The sequence below is a fragment of the Glossina fuscipes genome, unplaced genomic scaffold, assembly GCF_014805625.2.
Source record: "Glossina fuscipes isolate IAEA_lab_2018 unplaced genomic scaffold, Yale_Gfus_2 2, whole genome shotgun sequence".
NCBI classification, from domain to species: Eukaryota; Metazoa; Arthropoda; class Insecta; order Diptera; family Glossinidae; genus Glossina; species Glossina fuscipes.
Genome location: NW_023998416.1, coordinates 3,319,830 through 3,344,210, shown reverse-complemented (window position 1 = coordinate 3,344,210; position 24,381 = coordinate 3,319,830). Strand labels below are relative to the sequence as shown.

General features: G+C 32.2%; 1 protein-coding gene across 2 annotated transcripts in view; it reads left to right on the top strand.

Moving 5' to 3' along the window:
- Positions 1-24,381, top strand: part of LOC119633899 (zinc transporter 2) — a 69,319-nt gene that overhangs the window by 11,335 nt on the left and 33,603 nt on the right. For both annotated transcript variants that reach the window (XR_005246908.1, XM_038027714.1), the window contains exons 3-4: positions 15,537-15,647; positions 16,288-16,408. Coding sequence is in view for 1 of the 2 variants with exons in the window: in XM_038027714.1 (XP_037883642.1) it covers positions 15,537-15,647; positions 16,288-16,408 (232 nt within the window). In the remaining variant the exon portion in view is untranslated. The remainder of the gene's footprint in view (positions 1-15,536; positions 15,648-16,287; positions 16,409-24,381) is intronic.

Below are 24,381 nucleotides of genomic sequence, written 5' to 3'. Positions count from 1 at the left end.
GTTTACACGTACGAATATAACGTTTATAACGTTTACACAAGTGTATATGTGTACGCGTTTGATTGATTGACGTATACATGGATAGACTTTTAATAGCTTATCTTAATTAATGATTAAGTTTTAATTTTATACAAATTACAACCACGATGCACAATGGCTTAAACTGAAATCAAATTTAAGACGCCTTTTACCCACTAAGAATAAATAAATTACTTGTTTACATCAAGTCGATGATGAACATTCTTATTTGTATTTAATGGTTACTAAAATTTTTATTGCAAACAGTACATATATATATATATATATATATATGTATACATAAATAAAGGTTTAGCTCTTCCTTACAAAGCGTTTATATGCGCGTAAATGATTGTGTGATGGTAATTTGTATAAACGCATACATAACCTTATTGATGGTTTGCTTGATTGATGTATTGTTTATTGTTTCAAACTTAAACGTTATATACGTTTGTATTGAGGATTTCTTTTATGTGCATTTATTGCAGTTTTATAAAATATATATTCATTTCAGTGGCATGCAATGGGGAAAAAATATTGAGAGATTTTGTGTTTAATTTTTTTTTTTTCTTATTAAATTTTTCTTTCATATAAAATGAATTTTACTTAAGTAAAGAATGGCCATTATTAGGTATATGTGTCTTCATTCATAGTAGAGGTTTCGGAATTTCTGGGCGAAAAACTGTAGCTAATGATTCTTCTATTGGGAAGTCTAAGTATTAGCCCATTAAAAGAGTTCAGCAGAAAGCGAAACAAATGATGCCTGGACCGGGCCAGATTCCAACTTTATGGAAGATGAACTTCCTACCCAAATTTCCTCGGTTTATCAAATATGTGCGTTGTCTGACGTTATTATGATGGTAGACAACAGCCTTTGTATTGATCAATTCTAGCCGAGGTTTTTGAATTGTTTGTTGCAATCCGATTAATTACTGACATTGAAGCTAACAATCATTTTTATATGTTAGGTTGTAGAGCTTCGCGATGTACGATTCCATTCCACTACTGCCACATACACACGGCATAAACGTGCGAGAGCTTTGAGCTCGTGTCCGGGTGATTCTTTAAGCCTTCTTTTATCCAATTTCATGCAAATGTCTTGAAACTGTTTTGTGGTCGATCTTTAATATCTTAGCCATGTCATTGCCGCTTATGTGTCTGTTTTTTAAGATTTTGTGTACGATTTCATTCATCTCTTTTGTGATCGGTCGACTAAAGTGAAATTCATCTTTAATAGAAGTAAGAAAACTGCCTACCTGGTATTGCATTTGATAACGCATTTTGACTGTAAATATTATACATTTTTTTCCGAGCTCGCAATTGCCTTTGTACTTTACAACTACGTAACGTAGCGAAATATTAATCATATTCACACTAATTTAACCCCTGAATCGATGGACGAAGGACGCACTTGTCTGGATGAAAATTATAAATTGAGATGTCATATTTCAAAAGCGCGCCATATTGATGTAAACGAACTATTGTTGACCGCTTTATTACATCATACAAACATCGTCTAGCGGCAATACTCTCAATATTTTTTCACGTCATCATATATACGTACGATATTCAATACACAAATGAAATAATGGTTTCGTTTTCGTAATGCGGGTTGAGTGTAAATGACAGTTTTATTTTTTAAAATGTATGTTTGCATATTTGTGCATAGCTATTGATTTATGTTTCAAATTCTTTGTAAATAGTTTTGTTTTTCAAAATAAAAAAAAATAAAAAAATTTTAAAATAAAAAATATATATGAACCTGGAGGATATATTCGCTGCCTTACTCTCAGATTTTATCAATGAAATAATAAAGTTTTTATATCCATCAGTAGTATGAAAATGAATGGAAGAAATTTTTGTTAAAAAATAAATTCCTTTGAAACAATAAATATGAATGAATCTTGAAAAAGAAAGAAAAAAAAATTAAAATATATAAGCTGAACAAAATTGTGATGTTTGATTGTTATAAAATGAAGGAAGTAAAATAAATTTTTATTGAAAATACTAAAATGTTTGAACAATGATATACTTAAATAAATGCATTAACAGTTCCTGGACAATTCTGAATAGTTGTAGTAGTATAGCAAACTGCTTGGGATAAGTGTACAAGAATTTTGTTATATAACATTCATAACATCCCTATATGAGCAGCAGTCGATGTAGAGAGTTGCATCATCTCGTGACGTTTTCACTTCTCGTTTAACGTGAACATAAAATGTTAACTAATTAATATTCAGTGAGTAAACCGGAATCCTTACAAGAAGTCTTACTTGACTGGAACGATAGTTTATTCTCCTAGGTTAATTGGCATTGGATTTGCTTCCCTAACCAAGTCCCATTGTACGTCACTCTACAATAATTCTTACCACGAATAATATTCAGTTTAATTTATTTTTAACTTACGCACTTATCTTTACTTAAATCATTAGACTCACAATGGTCTTACATTATATTTAGTTACCTAGCAGTTTGGAAGTATCGGTTATAATTTTCAGACGTAGATGTGAGCACACATCTGCTCAGGTTAGAAGTCAAAGCCAAAGAAAGGGCAAGACAGAAATAGGACATTTACAGTGTCATTTATCTGATCTCAATCAGAATTATATTTTCGATCAAATGTTCCTGTCTCGTCCGCTCGATTCATTTAATAGCATATCTAGCTTATTGTTAGTCTATAGTGTGGGACCAAAAGGACATCCGATTTTAGTACTCAAATTACATGAACTGATACTCAACTTTCAATGGTTCAAAAAGTCGAAAACTACTGAAGATATTTACCGATCTCTATTGAATGCAATGGATAACTTGGCGCGTGCGTTGCCAGTACAAATCCATCAAACTGATTATTTAGTATAGATATTCTAGATAAGAGATAAAAAGCAGCATGAAGGTACAACTTTCGACATTTGATTTTGACTTTCATTTTGGGTCTTGTCCTTCTCTTGCATCTTCTGGCCCGCAATATGCCATGAAAACGAACAACAACCTGCGAATTGCTGCTCAAAAGATATCGCAACGAATTAGGTCAATTATTGGTAATGAAACCTGTACGATGATCAGAAAAGGTCATAATGGAAGCGCGTTGCGCGGCAATGCCATACAAAGACCCGGTTACACATTTATCTGATAGGATTAACAAGGAGTTGTGGTAAGAATTTTTTCCTTGGAAGTTTCTTCGATTTTGACTAGGGACGCGATGGATAGATGCCTTCATTAATTACTAGCTTTGATCTTTAATAATAAATGCATATTTAAATATGTTTGACCAAAGATCTAATCAAATACTTAATAGTTAAAAGTATACATCAATTATAAATTTTAATTAATTAATAATTTTCATGTCTTAAAGAAAATTTTAGCAATAGCTTGGAATGTTGAAACTAAAATTAAAATAAAATCTTCGAAAAGCAGAAAATTGTTGGCGATTCTCTATGCAATCGTACACATGTACGAGAGTACTCATAGATGTAGTCAAAAGGTATTCGAAAATGTGCAAATTGTCATATGACCGCATTAAATTATAAGTTACGACCATTTCATTACAATTTATGACTAAAATGGACGGACAAATTGACAAGAAAAAGTAAACTGCATATACAAATTGCAAAACGATTCTGTATTCCTTCTCATGTACGGTGTATTGGCACATTTTTTCTTTCATTTTCATTTTCTTTGTCTTTGTTTTTATATTTTATTTCATGTAAAGTTTAGTAAAGAGGATAGCTGAGAATGGGACATAATGCAGGCAGAGTGAGCAAAGAAAGGCAAAAATTATACATAATCGTTAGAATGAATTATGTTTGTGGGTTGAATAAGTATGCCTGCCTGCCTCCCTACTTACCTATCTACTCATTGCATTTCTCTCTCATTCAGGCGTACAGATAAAGATTCGAATAATGCATATCATGTTATGTGTCTGGTACAGTTAGGGCAGTAAGGATATACCTATCGTTACGAGTGCCGAGGATAGCATTTATGTGTATGTAGTGTGTATGTGCTTTCCCGTTGGTTTCGGTAAATGAGTGGACAATATGGGAAAATTTTCTTCTCTTTAGCTTTCTTACTGTGATTGTGTGCGTTTATTATGCCGAATTACATATTCATGTTAGAGTAGTCGAGCATGGACTGTATGCTTATAAGTGCATATGTGTATACATCAGTTTGTCATTTTATATCTTTTTGCCCTTTAATGTTTATCCACTTATATATCATCGTCGTTATAGTACGGTATGCGCGGGTATGTGCATTCGCTTTTCTTCCTCATGCACACCCTGATGCGGTGTAGTTTCCATCATTCAAAATACATAAATTTAGATTAACAATCCTTGATATAGGTACGAAAAATGCATAAAATAGTTTTATATATGTACATATGGTTGTTTGCTTAAATATATATATACATATATGTATATATATATATATATATATGCATATATAACTGCTTCAGGTTTTACTTTTCTGTTTTTACGTCTAGAAATGCTTTTGCACAAATTGCTATATTCAAGCGTAGAGTACATTACTGCTGATGGACACAATATAGGAATAAAAGTATAAATAATGAAAATTTATACGTATGCCTAAATAAATGCATTTGGGTTTGTGTATATACGGAAAAAAATGGAAAAGAAATTTAACTAACTATAAACAGACATTAATTGTTTGAAATAAATTATTACGAGTACTTTACTAAATAAAGACATAAAGCATTAAAAAATATCAAGCCTGATAACATATATAACATTAATTAGTGTCAAATGTCATTGTATACGTTATATAAATACGTTGAACAAAGTGAATTATGTTTAAGACTAATTGATACAATTTGGTTTGCTTCTACCCTAAGGAGGCCCGTCTGTTAGGCAGGCTATCATTATGACCTAATCTAATATGCAAGTGAGATCCAAGATTCTTATGTTTTTCAATTACTTATTTCAAACTGGCCGATCGTTAGCATATTTTAAAGTTTCTTTCTAAAGCGAATACACTTGTTTTTCTTTGTCCTGTCGAGGCCCATTCGCTTTGTAATATCTACATAAATATATACCATAATCCTCATAATGTATGCATATATATTTTTGAGCAGCATTTTTCGGCTGAAACTGTCCCTTTTTTCAAAAGATCAATGCCGAATATGATCGTTATTAAAAACTGTGTTGCACAACTCTTCTGCATTGTCTAACAGTAACGGGTATTAAAGATTGTCCTCAAATCACATATATCACGCTTTGTGTTTGTAACATTTAGAATCAAATTAAAACCAAAAGTTTTACATACGCATAAGTGGTATAAGATTCCAAACTAATTTAGTCATGTTTGCGTGTCTGCCTAAAAGCAAAGCAAATTCCTACAAAAAACGCTTCAATCGACCAATTCACATAACCGTAATTAAAAAACTGGTTACCTTCTTATATATTATTTTGCGATAAAGGGCATCAAAAATTGTCTTCATTTTGAAAATATGATCAAACTTCCTACACATGTAATGTCTCTCTATAAATATTCCAATGGGTTGCTCTGAAGAGTAAATGATAAAATTACTATATCGTTAAATGTTTGAAATAAAAATGCATATAAATAAATTTGTAAAATTATGGAAAGAAATAAATTTTCAATTGAAATTTACTCGATATAAAATTCTACTTAATTGCATATGTATATATAAACCTATAAATTGTTTTATCTGATATGCATAGTAAATCTCTTTAAAACTCTATGCTTATATTTCAATAGGAAAATAAAATTTGTATGCGCGTGTATATGTTAAATGGCGAATTTTTAATACCCTTATGGATAAGGCCCACATCCACCCATATAAACTTTTTATGATCTTTTACTTCCTATACATATACGTAGATAATAATGTGTATATTTTATAAATATATATATATATATATATATATATATATATATGATTATGTGTGTGTTTAACTGCTGCAATATGTCGCCGTGCATGTGCGTGCAAGTGTTTGTGTAAGAGTCTATTAAATGCATTTATTGCAACATGTCGCCGCTATATTTTACAGTACTGTGCCTTTTATTTTCGCCGTTTATTTTATGTCTTAAAACTCTTTCCACTTTTTCGCATACGACTATATGTATGCGCAAATTTGTGTCTGTGCGCTTACTTATTCTTGCTCTACTCCACTCAATACTCAGACATTCATATGCTTAACAAAATGCCAGAAAATTTGCAAATGAAAAAATTTGCAATATTTGCATAAGAATGAAAGAAATACATATACAAGGAAATCTTTGAATTTGTAACGAATTTATGATACTCATCATCTACCTTCGATCGATAAAGTCTTCCTTTATGATATATATATTTTTTGAAAGTTTCTATCAAATAAAAATCATATGTTAAAGGCTTCGGGAACCTAACAATGTGTAGAACATTTTTTTTTTTTTGTTACCGCGAGCCTAGCGCTGCTTAATTACAACATATTCATCGAATTCATTTTCTTTCTAATAATCGAATTATATGTTCTGAACTTGTGTGTATATGCAATTCTCGAAATACGAAGAAAATATATTCATTCATTTTCAAGTGTCGTCTCTGTATTTAAATTTCAGGCTTCTTATGTGCTGCTAGAAGATTTGTACTCCAAATTCTCTATGATGTGATGTGTACAAGTTTTCAGAATCCTTCGCTTTCAGTTAAAAGGAGAGGAAGGAAAAAAGAAAATAAACCTAATTTTAAATCTCAAATGAAATTTTTAGAAATTGTATAAGCATTTGTACGCAGACAGCTGCTAACTTTGTATATAGGTTTTATGTAGCTTCAGGTCTGAGGTAAATATATTCTGTTCGTTTAAATTTTCTGTGCTTTTAATTCATTTAACTGTCGCCATTTATTTGTTTTATATTCATTGGCGCATGAAATTCATTCATGAATTTCTTGTTTTTACTTTTCTCTTATGTTCGTTTCTTCATCTTTTTGTCATTTAATTGATTTGCCTTAAATAACTTTTTTACAAAGAAAGAAATAAGCATTTGCTCTGCATCGTCATAGAATGTATATTAAATTTGTTAAACGATTGCAACAATTCAATGAACTATTTATAGTTTTGATCAGCACAACAAGTGGGAATCAATTTAGCTGTCCATCTGTCCATTTGCTTGTCTATTAAAGCCGTCGTTACGACTACAAAAAATTTGCCGAAAAGAAAAAAGAAAATTTTTTTTTTAATTTCAGTCTGAATTCACTAATTAGGCAAATCGGGCGAAAAATTTTCTTTTAAAAGGAAAAAAAAAAAATTAAGAAATGTATTTTTTAATCTTATATATATTTTTGCTTTTAGTTTAGTTTAGGTGGAATATTTCAATATCTCGATATTTTCAAGGTTGTTATATGAACTGCATTATATTTCGGGCAGACTACCTTTTAGCCTCACCAGAATAGATATCAGATATCCCACAAAGCATGCTCAATCTAGGATATTGAATCAATTTATCGCTCTCGTTCCACATCCCAGCCTATTTATCTGCCTTTCTCTCGTCTGTTCTTTGAATTCTCATGTGTGCAAAAATTGAGATAAGGAGATGAAAGTTGGTATATGCGTGAGAAAAGATGCCGCCTAGAAATCACTTGCTATGTAAGAAAATGTTGGTTGCACCCTATATGATATGTATCGATGTAAGACCTTGTCCAAACACAGGTCGAGCGATAAGTGCAGAAAAATTTTCAACTGTGCTTTCCTCATTGTGCAGCAACCTATTATTAGATGCCTGCATTGGCCCGAAAGTAAAGTGTCTGATCAGGAGAAGGAAAGGATTTGGCAAAGAACAACCTATACTGAGCAACTATGGGATCGATTTATCAGGCTAACTGTCGATGAGAGTTGCGTCTACTACGCACCACTTGCACTTTGTAAGCCTCTTGTAAGCACTTTCGTGATCGACCAAATGATTTGACAAGTGTTTATACTAATCTGCTATATTAGGTGGTTGAGAAGGGTATCTGAAGTTCGTTTGAAAGGGAAGATAAGTATTTTACTTATATTAGGTGGGTTCTCCTTTGCCTGCTTATTGTGAACGATTTACGTAGCAGCTTAACCACAAAATATATCTCGATGCCGTCATTGTGTTTGCGTGTTTACATATATAGAAGTTTGTGGCAAAAATTCAGTAAATTTCAAATGCAGAGCGATTTGAAAACGTTGATTAACATTGGGAGTTGCGTTACCCGCAACCAAAAGACTAACTAGCTCTATCACATCCAGAGATTGTTGAGAGTTGATAAGGACCAAACAAGAATCGGTATCCCATCTCTTTCAGAAACTTAAAAACGACAGACAATTCCGCAATATTAGGCCGAGAGTATTTGTCAATTGCCTCGAACTTCTTCAGTTAAGGTTAGCACCCTATCTTTGCTTTCAACTTCTTAGAGTCTCTCAGAATAATGCAATGGGTTTCCTTTTTTCACATTCCATGCTACCCTATCGTTTATTTCATATTATCTCAGCTTATTATATTATAGAAATTATTTAACAGCAAATATTCTTAGCTTACCACATTAAAACGGGAGTGCTTCTGTTGCGTTCTATAAAAAATTTGTATAAAAATAAAAATATGCAAAAAAAATATTATACAACTTTCAAGGGGTAACATTTCTAATTTGTTTTCATTGTCGCAAAACATAACATTTCTTTAATTACACGAACCAAAAATTTATAGAATTCCTAGAGATAACCTAGTCTTGCTTAATGGAAAAAGAAAAAAAAAATCATGAAATTTATTAAACAAGTTGGTAATATAAATATTTACTGTTTTTTTTTTTCAGCTATTTTTTTTTTTTTTTTTGGTAACAAAAGTTTTTCTCTCTGTTATTATAGTTATTTTTTCTGTGACTTTTTTCATGTCTTCTTTTAGATTTCCTTATTTCCATTGGTCTTGTTTTTTATTTGAACATCTCCTCTTTGATTATGATTTTCATGATAGTTTTTATCTATGAAACAAAAACTAGCCATTCTTTACAAAGTCAGGTTATGCAGAACTGAAACAGTTCCATATAGAATTGAACTGTACTGGGATATCTACACAGGGAGTTTTGTGTAGAACTCGACAGAGAAGCCATTAGTTTACGTTAGCTTTTAACCCAGGAATGTGGCACGATATTGCTCCCTTGTCTTAATGCACATTATGATGGTTCTTAATTGAAGATAGTTTTAAGAATAACCTCTCGCGACTTGGTACGCAGTTTTTCGCAATTAATTATCTTCATTTACTGCTAAACCAACCAGGCAATCCCTATCGATCTGACTCAATAGATTTCTTTATCTCGTTCAGGCAGACGATATTAATGCATCGGATATGCGAATGAAATGTAAATTTCTAAAGCAACCCTTCGATCCTTTGATCCGTTTCGAATATGTATGTATGTTTTGCAGTCATGATTCTATATAGAGGCAGCTGATTGGAAGGGAACAGACTTATTTTTTCCCAGCATTTCATAATTGGCATTGCCACTCAGCTTGAAAGCAATTGATTTCATATGAAGTCATCAGAGACTTACCTTAGGTATACCAGGGCCATACTTCCAACTTAAGCAATGATTACGGATTCAAATCCTAGCTAGACTAAATGGTCAGTCGACAAGCATTTACCGATTGCATACGTACTCACAATGGGCTGCACCACCATCCCATACTCTCCTCTTTCTTAACTCCTTTCTGGTCGTTACTTTTAGAAAAAAGGAAAACTTTAGAACCAATACTATTGCTATACGATTTTAGTTCTTTGAATTTTTTACAATAACATAAAGTAAAACTCGTCTAAAGTTGTGTCTACTTTGCGGATATATAGTGAATACCTCTATCAGCGCTAATATCAGTTTACGCTACATTGACGACATGTTGATGATGTTTGCCATTTGTGTTGATATCATTTTTCGGAGCGGGCGTGTGAACTTGTAATATTTTTAGGGTGAACATACGAAGAAACAAGGGACATAGGTATCTAGATATTCGGTGTAAGTCATGTGTAAATTGTTCCTTTGTTTTTAAATCATGTAACGTTTGTCTATGAAAATCATTTTTATCATTATGTTGTATGCTGTAAATTAATATACAAATATTATTTTGGCAAAAATTTATTTAAAAAAGAAAAAAATTAACATCAACATGCACATACACGCACACACACACTTACTTACAAACACAAGAATGTGTACTCGCATTTATATATAGAGTGTGTATAAATACATATCCACTCGTGAATTTTTATTCTTTATTTACTCTGTGTTGCCGGTGTTCATGTAAATTTTGTAGAATTTGCTCATAACGTAATGTAAGCAATGTTAACATGCACACGAACATATGTATGTCAAAATATTAACATTTAAGTATTTAATTAATGCCAATTTATCTTGATATTCTTGAAACGAATAAACCAAAGAATACTGGAAAAAATTGCTATGAAAGCAAGCAACGAATAAGTGTGTCTGTGCGCAATATTTCACGTTGTTGAGTTTTATATACACTCACGTGATTAGCTGGTGACTAAAATATGCTTTTTTTTATTCTTTTTTTTTTATTTTTTTTTCATGCAATTAAGCAACAAACAGGAAATTGTTAACAATTTCGAGCGCAGTGTGCAAGTCGGAACAGATATTATTCGATATAAATTTTAAATGTGATTTTAATGGTAAACGATGAAGAAAGACTTTGTAAATGTTTTTGAAATATTTGACAATTTTTGTTTCGCCTTTTCGGGGAAAAGCTAATCGTAGTCATTTTTTTTTTTTTTTTTTATTTATTACTGACTATGAAATTTACATTCAGACGAATTAAGCAAACACTACTTAAGATTTCAGGCTTCAATGACGAAATTATAGAGAAGAGAATCGATCAAAAGCCCTGGAAAAGTACAAAGTACACTCTTCAATTATGTGGTTTTAATGTAAATAATTATTTACATTATTTTTAGGCTTACGGTACTTATTAGTGAACCCAAGGCCTAAAGTGTGGGCAAGCTTTTACAGCAAAGGTAAGGTATTTAGCGGCCACCAGTTTTACCACCTCCTCTATTCGCCAGACTAGTTGATGAAAGGGATGTTCAGTAAGAAGAATACAAGCTCTTCACCGCAATCGGATACTCTGCATAAAGTTCGATATGCTAAAACCCTCACAACCTTAATTGCCTTCACACACTATTAGCCCCATCAAAGTATCCATTGTATCAAGTGAAGTACGTAATTTTCTTATTTCCATTTGAGCCTAAATTAAAAAAAAAAAAGTTTTAAATCAAAAAGTTGATGCTGCTCTAGTTACGTACTTTTAAAGCCTTAAGAAATGTTCATTTTCGAGACATTTTAGAAGTTAAAGTTGTTATGTACATATTTTTATTGACTTAAATGATGTCTAAGAATGATATCCATAGTGCTCGGGAGGTTCCAAAAGTGTTCTGCGTGGCTCCAAAAGTCGGGTGAATTCATATCTAGGCCTGGCAATTCTGAAAGCCTTGACTTTAACCAGTTTTCATTCTTCTTTAACATTCTTTAGTAAAACATTATTTTTTTGATCGCTTAGCTTCAACTGATATTATAGTCGACTCTCGGAAAAAACAAAATCGACGCTATTCTTTTTTAGCTAACATTATCAAAAACCTCTACTTTTGTTCTGTAAGCACAAGTGCGACCTGCATGACTAATATGGTTCTGCTTGCAAGAGTTAAAATTTTATATGAACTTCGACAAAAAATGTGCTAATGTACTTAAAAAGTGTGCATCAATATTTTGATTGGTTTTTCGTACTGGCAAGGTAGTATTAGTTTGGGGAAAAAGAAATCCATCATTTTTTCGGTAAATGGCTGCACTGATAGATTTCTCGTAAAGTATCGATCGAACAATTTCAGATTTATGCTCGTTGGAAAGGTGACATTTCGCAGTAAAAAAAATTCTTGTGCTGTTTTTTGTTTGGTGCATTCAGTTGTGAGTTACACAGCGTGTTAAAAATGGAAGTGAACAAAGAGAAAATTCGGTACATTTTACAGTTTTTCTTTGACAAAGGCGAAAATGCAAGCCAGGCGGTTACGATACTGTAACAGTCAATTATGTGCAATTTCGGTTTCGTAGATTCCGTTCAGGAATTTTTGATGTTAAAGATGCACCTCGCACAGGTAGGCCGGTCGTCGAAATGGATGTGGATAAAATCGGAGAAATGATCGAAGTTGACCGGCATGTTAGCAGTCGTAACATCGCCCAGGAGCTAAAAATCGACCATAAAACAGTTTTAAACCATTTACACAAAGCTGGATTCAAAAAGAAGCTCGATGTTTGGGTGCCACACCAATTAACAGAAAAAAACATGATGGATCGAATTTCCATCTGCGAAGCCTTGGCCAAACGGAATGAGATAGACCCATTTCTTAAACGGATGGTGACTGGAGATGAAAAATGGATCACATACGATAACCCTGTGCGAAAACGATCGTGGTCAAAGAGCGGTGAAGCACCTCAAACGGCCAGGAAGGTTTTGCTATGCATTTGGTGGGACTGGAAGGGGATTATTTATTATGAGTTGCTTCCATATGGCCAAACGCTAAATTCTGATCTGTACTGTCAACAACTGGACCGTTTGAAGATAGCGATTGACCAGAAACGGCCAGAATTGGCCAACCAGAGAGGTGTCGTGTTCCACCAGGACAACGTTAGGCCACACACATCTACAGTGACTCGCCAGAAACTTCGGGAGCTTGGTTGGGAAGTTTTAATGCATCCATGCAGCCATACAGTCCGGACTTGGCACCAAGCGATTATCATCTTTTTCTTGCATTGCAAAATTTCTTTAATGATAAAAAATTGGAATCTAGGGAGGATTGTGAAAATCGACTACTAGAGTTTTTTGCAAATAGAGACCAGGACTTCTATGAGAGAGGCATTTTGAAGTTACCTTTAAAATGGCAACAAATCATACAACAAAACGGTGCATATTTGACCCAAATCGGACAATCCGAAGCATGTTAAATAAAGTCCTGAAGCTCATATAAAAATAATGGATTTCTTTTTCCCAAACCTAATATTATCAACTAAGTGCAAGCGAAAAAATGCTGCAGAATAAATGTACACTAAGTAATAACATTGTAATAAGTACTTAGTTGAAGTCGGAGCAAAATATATTTATTCAGTTTTATACTATTTTCACTTACTAAGTGACTTGTTTTTAATTACTCGGTATAGATAGATAGGTATATATGGATGGAAAGTAGGGTAATATCGTTTTTTTTTTTTTTGTGTTTTATTTTCAATGAATATTTTTCTTGATTTAGAAGGAAACTTCCGATATGAATTAATTTTTAATTGAAGAGTGTTTTTATATCGCGTTATGACTTGTAACGGGAAAAGTTGATCGAATATGAAATTTTTTGGAGATTTGGGTAAAAAAATTGTACTTTGCATATTTATTTCCTTCTTTTTTTTCTTTTGCAATTTTGTTAATGTTTGTTATATCGAAAGTTCACTTATTAAAATAAATAATAAATATATATATATATATATATGGAAAATTTGGATTTCTCTGATGACGATGACGAGGATGACGATGAAAGCAAAAAACTATAGCCGTTGAAAACCAATTAAATGTTATTAATAGACTAAAAGATGCACTGTGAACGCATAAACACAAACGCACCAACAAAGGGTAAGATACCAAATATACATTCACGCACACCACTATATAAAAGTTCTTATTTGCATGATACTATGAAGGTTGACTGTAATAAATTTACAACAGTTGTAGCCAATTGTTGCAACAATAATTTGTTATTGTTTTTGTAGCTGCACTACAACCGAGCATTGCTCTACTACACTTAACAAATTTTTTGTTGTCATTTAATGTATATATATATATATATATAATTCTTTTTTTGTTGTTTTAATTTCAATTTATATTTTGCACCAAAGTCCGCAAACAAGCAAAACAACGATTGTAAAGCGTTGTAAAAAAGCTTAACAATACAAATACACAATATGTACCGGGTGCAGCGAGTATTGCTACTACTTTGGTGTTACGGCACTTCACAGAGACGACCCTTTTTTTCCCGTCATCCAAACCAAAAAAAAAAAAAGAAAAAGCAAACAACAATATTAATATAAACATACAAAATACGTAGACACAGAAAAGAAGAATGGGTTAAAAAAGCAGGCGAAATACGGCAACACAGAAAAAACAAGTAAACAAACCAATTGCGGACGCGGTTGTAGGCCATTAAAAGTACTTGTTGTTGAAGCTCAGCCACATGGGGCTTCCAATAGGAGCATTATATTATACGCACTAGGAAGTGGTAACGACAATTGTCATTTGTATGAAACTGCTGTTGTAAACTGCTGTATGCTTATTTGTGTGTATAAGTGTGTGTGTGTGTGTATGTACACGTTTGTATACAAACAAACGGGAAAGATAACATGGCCTGTTACAAGGAATACCAACAACAACTCTCGTTATTCGCAATTTTTGTTGCCCTTTTCTCTTTGCGTGCTCTTGTATGTAATGTCCTTAATGTTTTTTTAGGGCTTAAAAACTAAAGCCAGTGTCGCGCCTTTATAAAACATGAATTTTAAATTGCAAAAATAAAATACTTTTTTTTGATGCAGATTGAACGAACTCATCTTAGTATACCGGTTGAGAGATAGGCTTATAAACCTTTATAAGGCTTATAACGTTAATTGATGTCTATAATGTGTACATATCAACTGCAACGTATATCTATAAAACATAGATATAACACTAGATACACAGTTATAGGCATGATATTTGATACCTTCGTTGTAAATCAACACACTCGAATTCACGTGCACCCACACACACATATACACATTCTCTTTCTTTCCTCCTTTATATTTTATTGTACATAAGCTCGATGGCTCGATAAGGTTGCTATTATCAAAAGTTACGCGACCCTAAAGCCATCTATGGGCAAAAGACTCCATGAACTTTTCTTTCGACGCAATATGTATCTATGTGTTATATACATAGTATATATATATATATATATGTATATATTTATGTACACATACATTCTATATATATATATATATATGTATATGTGTTTTTATATTCACATCATTTTCGAATGATTAAATGATAGTTGAAAATATTCAACTGGAATAATTTTTTTCTTTTACTATTTATTTTTTTATATGTTTCTATTAAAATTAAACAACTTTCATCAACAACCGTAAATTTTTGACTGTTTGTTTAATATTTTATTTTTATAAAGTGAATTTCACTTCCAAAGCAAATACTTTAGTGAATATTTCTATAAAAACTGAGAATAGTATATAGCCGAAAAAAATGAGGTAAGGCTAAAACCGACTTATAGTAGCTCTTAATTTAAATTTTATATTTAATAAGTCTGTTTTATATGACTCCAAAAAGCAAGCAATAAACAATTTTGTAGGCACTAATCCTCAATGTAGGCAATAAAATAATTTTATTTATTATATTTATATTATATATGTTGCCGCGTGACTTATATTCTATTATGCAAAAAAATTTTCAATTTTGATTTACTTTCAGTGCGTGATTATTGCTATGGCTCACGTGTTGAAGGTGTTGATAAGAGAGCACGCCGTAAGCTAATAACTGCTAGTATTTTATGCTTATTTTTCATGCTATGTATGATTGTAGGTAAGTTCACATATAAATATACATATATTTGTGCATACATATATACGATTAAAATATTTTTAGATTTTACAAAGAAGGAATAATAAAGAAAAAAAAAAAAGAGATGAAAATTATGAAAAAATCAAAAAGAAAACAATAGCATAAAATCACACATAGCCAGGAATTCTAACAAAAATGATGTGGTTGGTTCGTTGATATAACGGAAATCGACACAGACAGGAAACAGGAAATATGACTTTGTGCCACACGTATATACGGAAAACAAATGAAATGAAAACTTAACTGGGAATAAGGTTAACGACTCATATGTTACACTGGCACTAACTAAAGTTATGTTATTAAAATCGATTTATAGGAAATATTTATATATATACGTGTATATATATATGTATATGTATAATATATACGGTATATATTGTTTTTGCTTTACAGAGTAAGCGTTCATAGACCAGTAAAAGGAGAATTATTGACTTCTACGTTTTCTTGATATTTTGCTTTTCCCATTCTTACTGTAAAACTCCACCTTTATGTTGTTAGAACTAATAATAGATTCTTTTTTTCTTTTTTTTTTTTTTTTAATTCAAGCGCTTATATATGCTTTTTATCGTTTTTACACTTTTATGTTTGTTTGTATTTGCAGGTGGTATTCTATCCAACAGTTTGGCAATTGCTACCGATGCTGCTCACTTGTTAACCGATTTGGCCAGTTTTTTGATATCATTGTTTGCCATATGGCTTGCCGGTAGACCATCAACTGAACGGTATGTAGAGCATTCATATACGCGAGCGTTTGCGTAATTTCCATATACTTTCAAATACTGAATAAAATTTAATAGTTTTGATTTTCAAGTTGTTACAGTCGGCCATTTAATTTAATGTCAAATGCTGGTACTTGCACATGCACCAAACATCCACAATAGAATATAATATATATTTACTTTTTATTTTATTAACAATCGGAATATATTTATTGTTGGTTTTAAACCGAAACGAACACAACGCAGAACGGAACAGAAAGTCGAGGAAAAAATAACGTGCTTCCAATTTAATGTAATTTCTAACAAATTACTTTCAATTATTTGTTTGCGAAACGGGTAGGAGTGATAGAGGGAAAGAGAAAGAGCGAGAGAGAGAGAGAGAGAGAGAGAGACAGAGAAAGAGTCTTTTGTTGTGTGTGAAAAGCGCTTTTACTATAATACCTTTTCGTAACAAGAATAGTTTGTACGATTTACGCTTGATATATTGCTAAACATGTTCACATTTATATACGTGCGTGCTTAGGAGATAATAAATATATTATTTAATAGTATTTATTAAGGTGCTTGATGCTTCATGATTGATTTTGAAAAATCTTGCATTTATTTCTAAGCAATTACATGAAGAGCCAAACCTTTTTTTTATCTTTAGAAAATGCCCTTCAAAAATTCTTTCGAATATTTCTCTCTCTCTTCTAGGAATTCTTATACATATCTAAGTTATTTAAAAATCTTGAAAATGCATTTGACAACAATGTCTTACTTATGAAATTCTTGTAGATTTTAAAGATTTTCTAAAATACTTTAAAACATAGTGGTACGAAAGTAATTTGAACTTTCCAATAAGTTTTAATAGTTTGTCAGTTTTATTGCAAAACTGTATCCATAAATGAAGTAAATTTTACCAATAGACACAATGTCGAAATAGATTCATAGTGGGATTTCGTTCGGCCCCCGTTATGTGCGATATAAATGTTTTTGTAACTCGATCAAAGCCTTCGATTGATTGACATCACTTGCATTTGGCTGCTCAAAGTAAAGAGCAATTTAGAGATTAATATCTCTGCAGGAAAACTTGCAAGGGAAAAACATTTTTGACAAACTTTCGTTTTGCCTTTCCCGCATACGTAGCATATATGTTTCTTTTTTTTTTTTTTTTGCTGTTTTTTATTAAAGAAATGAAGAACGAAAGATAGGGATAGGGAAGAAATCAATTGCCGAAAGAATTATGCTCGTCCTTTCCGTGTTCTAAATAAATTGATACACCTTACTTTCGGCATATATTTGAGGTGCCATGTAGAGTAGTGTACTTCTCGCGGCTAGAGAAAAAATTACTAACTTCATTTTGGGGAAGATTCATTCATCTTTCTTTTTTTTTGTTTTTCTATTTTGGGCGTCTTTCTGAACACTTTACAATACTGCAATCACCGCATTTTGCGGCAAAAACAAATCAAGTATCACGGAATGGTATACAGGTCACGTTTGGCGAATATGCGACATCAGTTTTGAATTGAGTTTCAAACACTTTTGATTGCTTGTTAAAGATTGTGGAAGCGGTACGTTTAATAGTGCCGTTGCCTGTCGTCAAAACTTTTTCACTCTTATGCGAAAATTCTTGGAAATAGAATTTTGTAAAATATATCTGGCAACAGTATTATGTAGTGCAATAAGCGTCGCTTGCTGATAACACAGTTCATTCTTTCTTTCATAAAGCAAATATAAAGGACGTTGGAAACGATCTATTATTCTCCTGTATTCTTTAAAATTGACCGCGAGCTAATTGTTGCATACAAAATTATAGTGTACTAACCTAAGCATGACATTGAAAGAAGCAATTTGTTGGTAGAAATTCTTCTAAAGAATTTATATGTAAAGAAGACAAATACTTGCTTGCCCATCGAATAATGCTTTTGAACTTTTCTTAGAAATATTAAATATCTAAAAATATATTAAATTGCTGAAATAAATTAAATATACCCGAAGGATAAGACCACAGTACAAAGTAAAGCAAGAGAGAATTTTCCATAAAGTTCATAATAATAAACAACAATGTTTATCAGGGCAGTTTGGTTGCAAGTAAGTCCCAAATGGCAAGGTGTGCGATTGAAATTTGCTTTGAGTGACTTAACCGCCATTAATCGAATAATAGAGTTTTTCCGAGGATCACTTAGCCTTTCAACAATTGTAAGGGGATATTGTAAATTGTACTTAACAACATTTGCATGAAATTTTGACTTTTGTCATCCGTTCTTGCGTCATACAGATAAGGTTACGTAGATTTAAGGATGCGTAGGTTATATGATAACAACGTGGGCAGCATTGAGGTGAAAAAATTTACTTTTCGCGAACAGCTTTGTATTTATCTGATTTCGGTTTTTACGAAGAAAATTTCAGGAAAATACCCTCATTAAGTCAGAAAATGCGTAAAGTGGACGGCTCCAGAAGAACTAAGGGCATGATGATCAAAATGTGTTATTAGGTAAGGCGCTGAATAGTCGATGGTTTATTGTACGACCTATTGCCTAGAAACATGAGAAGCCTTAAGTTTGAATCTGCGATGCCTCCTATGTGTTTGCTAGGTTTTCAACTTCCATATTAATAGCTATTCCAACCACTGTCTAAGTAACAATTTTCGTTCTAATCGCGGTACCCAAAAGGGAATACATACACAGGAAATCTTGTATGTCTACCTTGCAGCGAAGAGTTCATATTTTGCCAAGAATGGACAAAGTTTTGAATAAAATATTGTTTACTTATTCTCTTGAAAAAAGCGGTTCATCTCCATGAAACTACTGGTTATAAAATACTTTTTAAACTAATGTTTCTAAAGTTTATAAACACAATCGCGAAATACATAAGTGCACCTGTATGCCTTAGAGAATGCTTTGTGCTTTTTACAAAAAACTGTTGCTTATTGAATTTTGTTTTGTTTTTATAAACCAAACAAAATTTTCCAAGGCATTATCTGATATTCGTTAGACTGGAGATCTATTTATTCATATTTTTTCAAATTATTTAAATGTTTTGAAAAATATGCAGAGAGAGATATATTTTTTTTTTATTTTCCATTACAATGCAACACAATTTAATAAAATAATTGCATAAATAAATTATTTTATCCTCTTCTCGTTGTTGTTGTGCAATTGTTTCTTTTCTCAAATAAGTACAATGCAAACATTTCAGTTTTGTAATTTTATGAATGACTCAACTATCAAAAAAAAAAAGAAAAAAAAAAAAAAAGAGGAGTGAAGAAGAGAATTAAATATTCACACTAGTACGAATTCGAAATACCCATCATTGCACATCTAATAGCTCGACACCACAACTAATAGCATGTTCTTGAAAATAAATATTGAAATAAAGTTAAAAATTATATGAAATACAAGGAGAGGGGGAAGTAATAAAGCTTCATAAATAAATCAACTGAGAAATTTTTTGTAAATTTGGTTTTCTTCATGACTTCATAAAACTCTGATGAAAACATGTTTTTACTTTTCAAGTAAAGCTACAGTGGTTGTAGGGGGATAAGGGTTACTCTGTAAATCAATTCTTAACTTAAGCAAAGGCTATGTATGTATGTATGAAATTTTAGTAAGATTTCTTGAAAAGACGTTCAGATTTGTTATGATCAAAAATATTCTTTGCATTGCTTCGTCCTAATCGACCGCATGAGCAATGTGTTGCTCTCTTTAGATTTCGGACAGATATTAAAAGGAAACTATTGACAACAGCGGCGGTTCTGCTAACTAAATATGTGCCCATAAGCACGCCAATTGTATGATGAGATCTTAAGCTGTAAAATAAAAAGGCTTCTGACCAATATGATGGATTTGTGAAGCTTTTCTTGAATATCGCATGCGGATGGAACTTTCGTAATTCTGCAGGATTTCTTTTTAAATGAACGTAAATGCTAAAAATGCATAAAGAGGACTTTACGTCCTTTTCAATTCTAAAGCAGAATAATCGGCATAATAATCGAAAAGATGTTGATTGAGATACAAAACGATTTTTCATTAATTGATTATGTACGAAACGGTAAAAAATCGAAATGTATTGCTACACAAATCGCTGGAGTTCAAGACAACAGGCAGTTCTGTAAAATTTTTAGCGACTTTTTGTGGAAAAAAAAAATATTTTTCGGCATGCGCCTTTAAAAGTGACCTTATAACAATATTGTTGAAGGGTTTAGAGCAAGATGCTTGGAAGCATTCACCAGACGGAGTTTTATTTTTCAAAAATTTGCAAAGTACAATGAAGCCAAGAAAGTCAGAGGACATCTTCGATATACGTAGATGCAGTAATATTCACGAAGAATTAGGTAGGGGGTGGAGAGAAAAGGTAAAAGTGTTCCTGTATGTTCGGCTTAATAGTGGAACATCTGGGGCGGATGGAAGTCCACTGAATTTTTTTTTTGTTTTTGCGATAAGACATAAGTAAGGAAAGAGTTCCATAGAGAACACTTGGAGCACCCGCTTCCTGTACTTCTAGCCTCTGAACTCATCAGCTGGGGTAAAATGAGTACGGTTTTGAAGTGAAAGATTTATGATAATCGGATGTGATTATAACCGAATTGTTCATGAAAATCCGTTAAGTGGTTAGTTGAACTGAAAAAGTTACCGTAAAATTTTAAGTGTGGAGAATATAAATGTCACTGTAGCACTCTTGAGGATACTAAAGTTTTGCTCGCCTGTAAATGGAACAAAAGATATCCAATATTCCAATAGCTACATATGTTCATGTCAAGCTGTGTGCGTCATTTATGTTATGTCTTGATTGTGTGTCTTTTTAAAATTTTGTTTGCTAATTTTTATGGGCAATAGGAGGCTTCACCGAGATCTTTTTGACTTTTCACATTTCTTGATTAGTAATCAGTACATCTTGTAAAGATGACGTTATTCCTTGATGTTCCAAACAAATTGACGCCAGTAACATGCTCGAGTTTTCTAAAAGAAAAAATGAAACTAAATATGGCTGTTATTGCGGTGTGGAGTACGCTCCCAAAAGTATATTTTATAAGCAAATGTTTTCAATTCTCTAGAAAAATATACTTAAGAGTTTGCCCAGTAAACAGTTTTTGTGGTTTCTCCCATTTTCATTTTGTTGTTGTTGCTGTGTTGTTATTATTTTGTTTGCTTTTGTATATTTATAAATCTAAAATGCACGATGCATGAAACTTAACCGACACATACACCAATAGCAGAAAAAGCAAGAACAACAACATCGACACCGACAGCAACAGGAACTAATGTAAATAACACACCCGTTGTTATTGCAATGAAAATGAAATTTAAACAACGTAACGTAACAAAACTTAACAACACAACAACAAATGCTCAAGTTTTCGTGTATATGCAATTCTGCTGCGAAGGTTTTCCTTTTCAATTTCTTTAGCTATTGTTAATGTTTTTTTTTTTTGCTTTTTTGATATATTGGGCTTGTCAACATTTAAAGGCCGCATTTGTAATGCACGCTTACCCCAAGTTCTCGTAGCAGTATAGAGAGCGTCTTGCAAATATGAAGAGCACCCGTTACACTTGGAACATTTTAAAGTTTAATTTGTGTGCCTTTTAAAAAATGTTTATATGCGTTTATATGAGTGGCGAACTAAGAAGCTTTAATATATTCCCTATGCTTGGTATGCGAATTTATACGAATATGTATGAATGGCCTCCATTTCTTGGTTCTTGTATTCTTTTTTTTTTTTCTTTTTGTACACGTTTGTGTTTTCATTTTGCGTTACCTACAGCTCAAATATTAAGGTTTGTCTTTGCATGCTAACAAGCAGGCAAATGTAAAAGTGCATGTTTGATTGGGTGTGTGTGTGTGTGTGTGTGTGTGTAACGCAGCTAGAACTACTACTCCTGCCAGTCAGGAAACGGAAATGTGCAAAATTTGCTCCAAATTAGTTGGTATATGCTTGTTTTTTTTTTTTTTTTTTTATACTCTTTTCAAGTCGCTTTGTTTGCTTTTCTCTCCCAACCAATACATGGAAAAATAATACAAAGGCTAGGTTGCATACACTGCTGCACGGCAAAAATGGTGGTTGGCCAGCCAAAGTCAAACATCTGCTTGGGAGAGAAAATAAGCACTCTGTGTGTAAAGACGTTGAATTTCATTTTCAGTTTCTTACTTTTGTTTTTTGTTTTTTTTTATACGTTTTGGATAATTTTCGGTTCATTTCTTGTATAAATTTTTGTATTTTTTTTATATATATTTTTTTTTATTATCATAATATAAATTGCAAAATAATTGGGGATGAATGTGTTGCTGAATGTTTAGGAAAAGTTATATTGAAAATTTTCTCTCTTCGGATACTAACAGTGAGTAGTAGTCGTATAGAGTTTTGAAAATTCGAAATTATATTTGCTTTACGAAATAAACCACAAAAAATTCAATTGAAACCAGTGCCAAAACACTTTAAATTGTATTTTATATAGAAAATTGCAATTTGCATACTTTTAGGCAGGTCGGTTAATACGGTAGAAAAAATAAGAAAAAGTAATAAAGCACAGTTTTTGTTATAAGGAAAACTTTTTTATTTTACATTGTTATTTTTACCAAATATTTATTTTATAAATTAGTTTTAAAATTCTCTTTCCTTTATAATTAAATTATATATTTCTCCTTCTACCTTTCGTTTAATAGTTCTAGTTGTTTTACCTTATTTTTTTATAATCAGATGAATACATTTCTTAAAAACGAGTTAAGGAGAGCCTATGTCGTTCTATCGGTTAATATAGTATAGAAATTAAAAGAACATAAAACATGAAAAACATTATAATTATCTATTAAGTGATTTTTCAAAAAAAAAAAAAAGGCATTATTTGAGAAATCCGATCTGAAACCTTTAACGTTCGTCCTTGGATCAAAGTACGTCAGTGTAACAAATTTCATTAAAATAATTCGACAGTTGCTGCATGTCCGTTGACCGCAAATAAACAAGACAGACGGACGGACAGCGCAAGCTTAACTCAAGTCCTTGCGAGTGTTGCGAGCATTCGCACAAACTTAATATATCACTGTACCACAGATTGTATAGGGTATAAAGATGTCGACCAAGCTAGAAGTAAATCATTTCTATTTTCATTTACATTTCGCTATTATTTCAGTAGGTTAGCGATCAACGAGCAAGCCAAAGCGTTCATCCATTTCGAATTCTTCGCGAGTGGAATGGCATTCGCTTAAAGAGTAGCAGCCTAAAAGAGGCGTTTTTTTACCAGTTCTTCTTGAAAAATTAAAAGAAAAGGCAACGCCGAAGACAATTGCGCGACTCTTATGGAATTTAAAAGCATTTAAAATGAATCAACGATTTGATCAGATTAGAAATCGTTAGATCGAAATCCTGTAATTTTTATAATTAAATTTTTAAAATTTTCCTCTAAAAATTTATTAAATAACTTCTTCGCAATTTCGTTATTATTTTTTTTTTTCTTTGTATATTGGTAATGATCCGTATTGTACGCACTATAACTTTTTCAAATGGTATTAGAAGCGATGGGTTAGATAGCATAAATGAAAATGAAAGGCATGAGGAAACAAAAGATTTTTGCACTCTATATTTTCACACAATATTTTCTTTTACTTCAGAATGGAAAGATAGAAGACCGGAGGGTGTAAAGCTGCTACAAGAGCAGGATAGCTTTGAGTCCCTTAATGTAGTTAATGCAAATTTTAATTAAAAAATAATAATAATCTGCATATCTACTGTAAGGAAGCGATTCTGCTTCCTTACGACGCACATGTCCGCCCGCCTTAGACAGTTGTCCACAGCAGGCAACCCGCCAGTCCGATCTGTCCGTGCATGTCCGTTGGGGGTTCAATAGAAGATGAGCAGGCCCCCTCCAGCAGCAAATGTATGGTACAAAACGCATAGCGAATATGCCTATGTAGAATCATAATATCACACACCTATACCTTGTAAGATAAAATCATAAAACACACACTTAATATACCTATACCTTGTACAGATAAATGCTTAA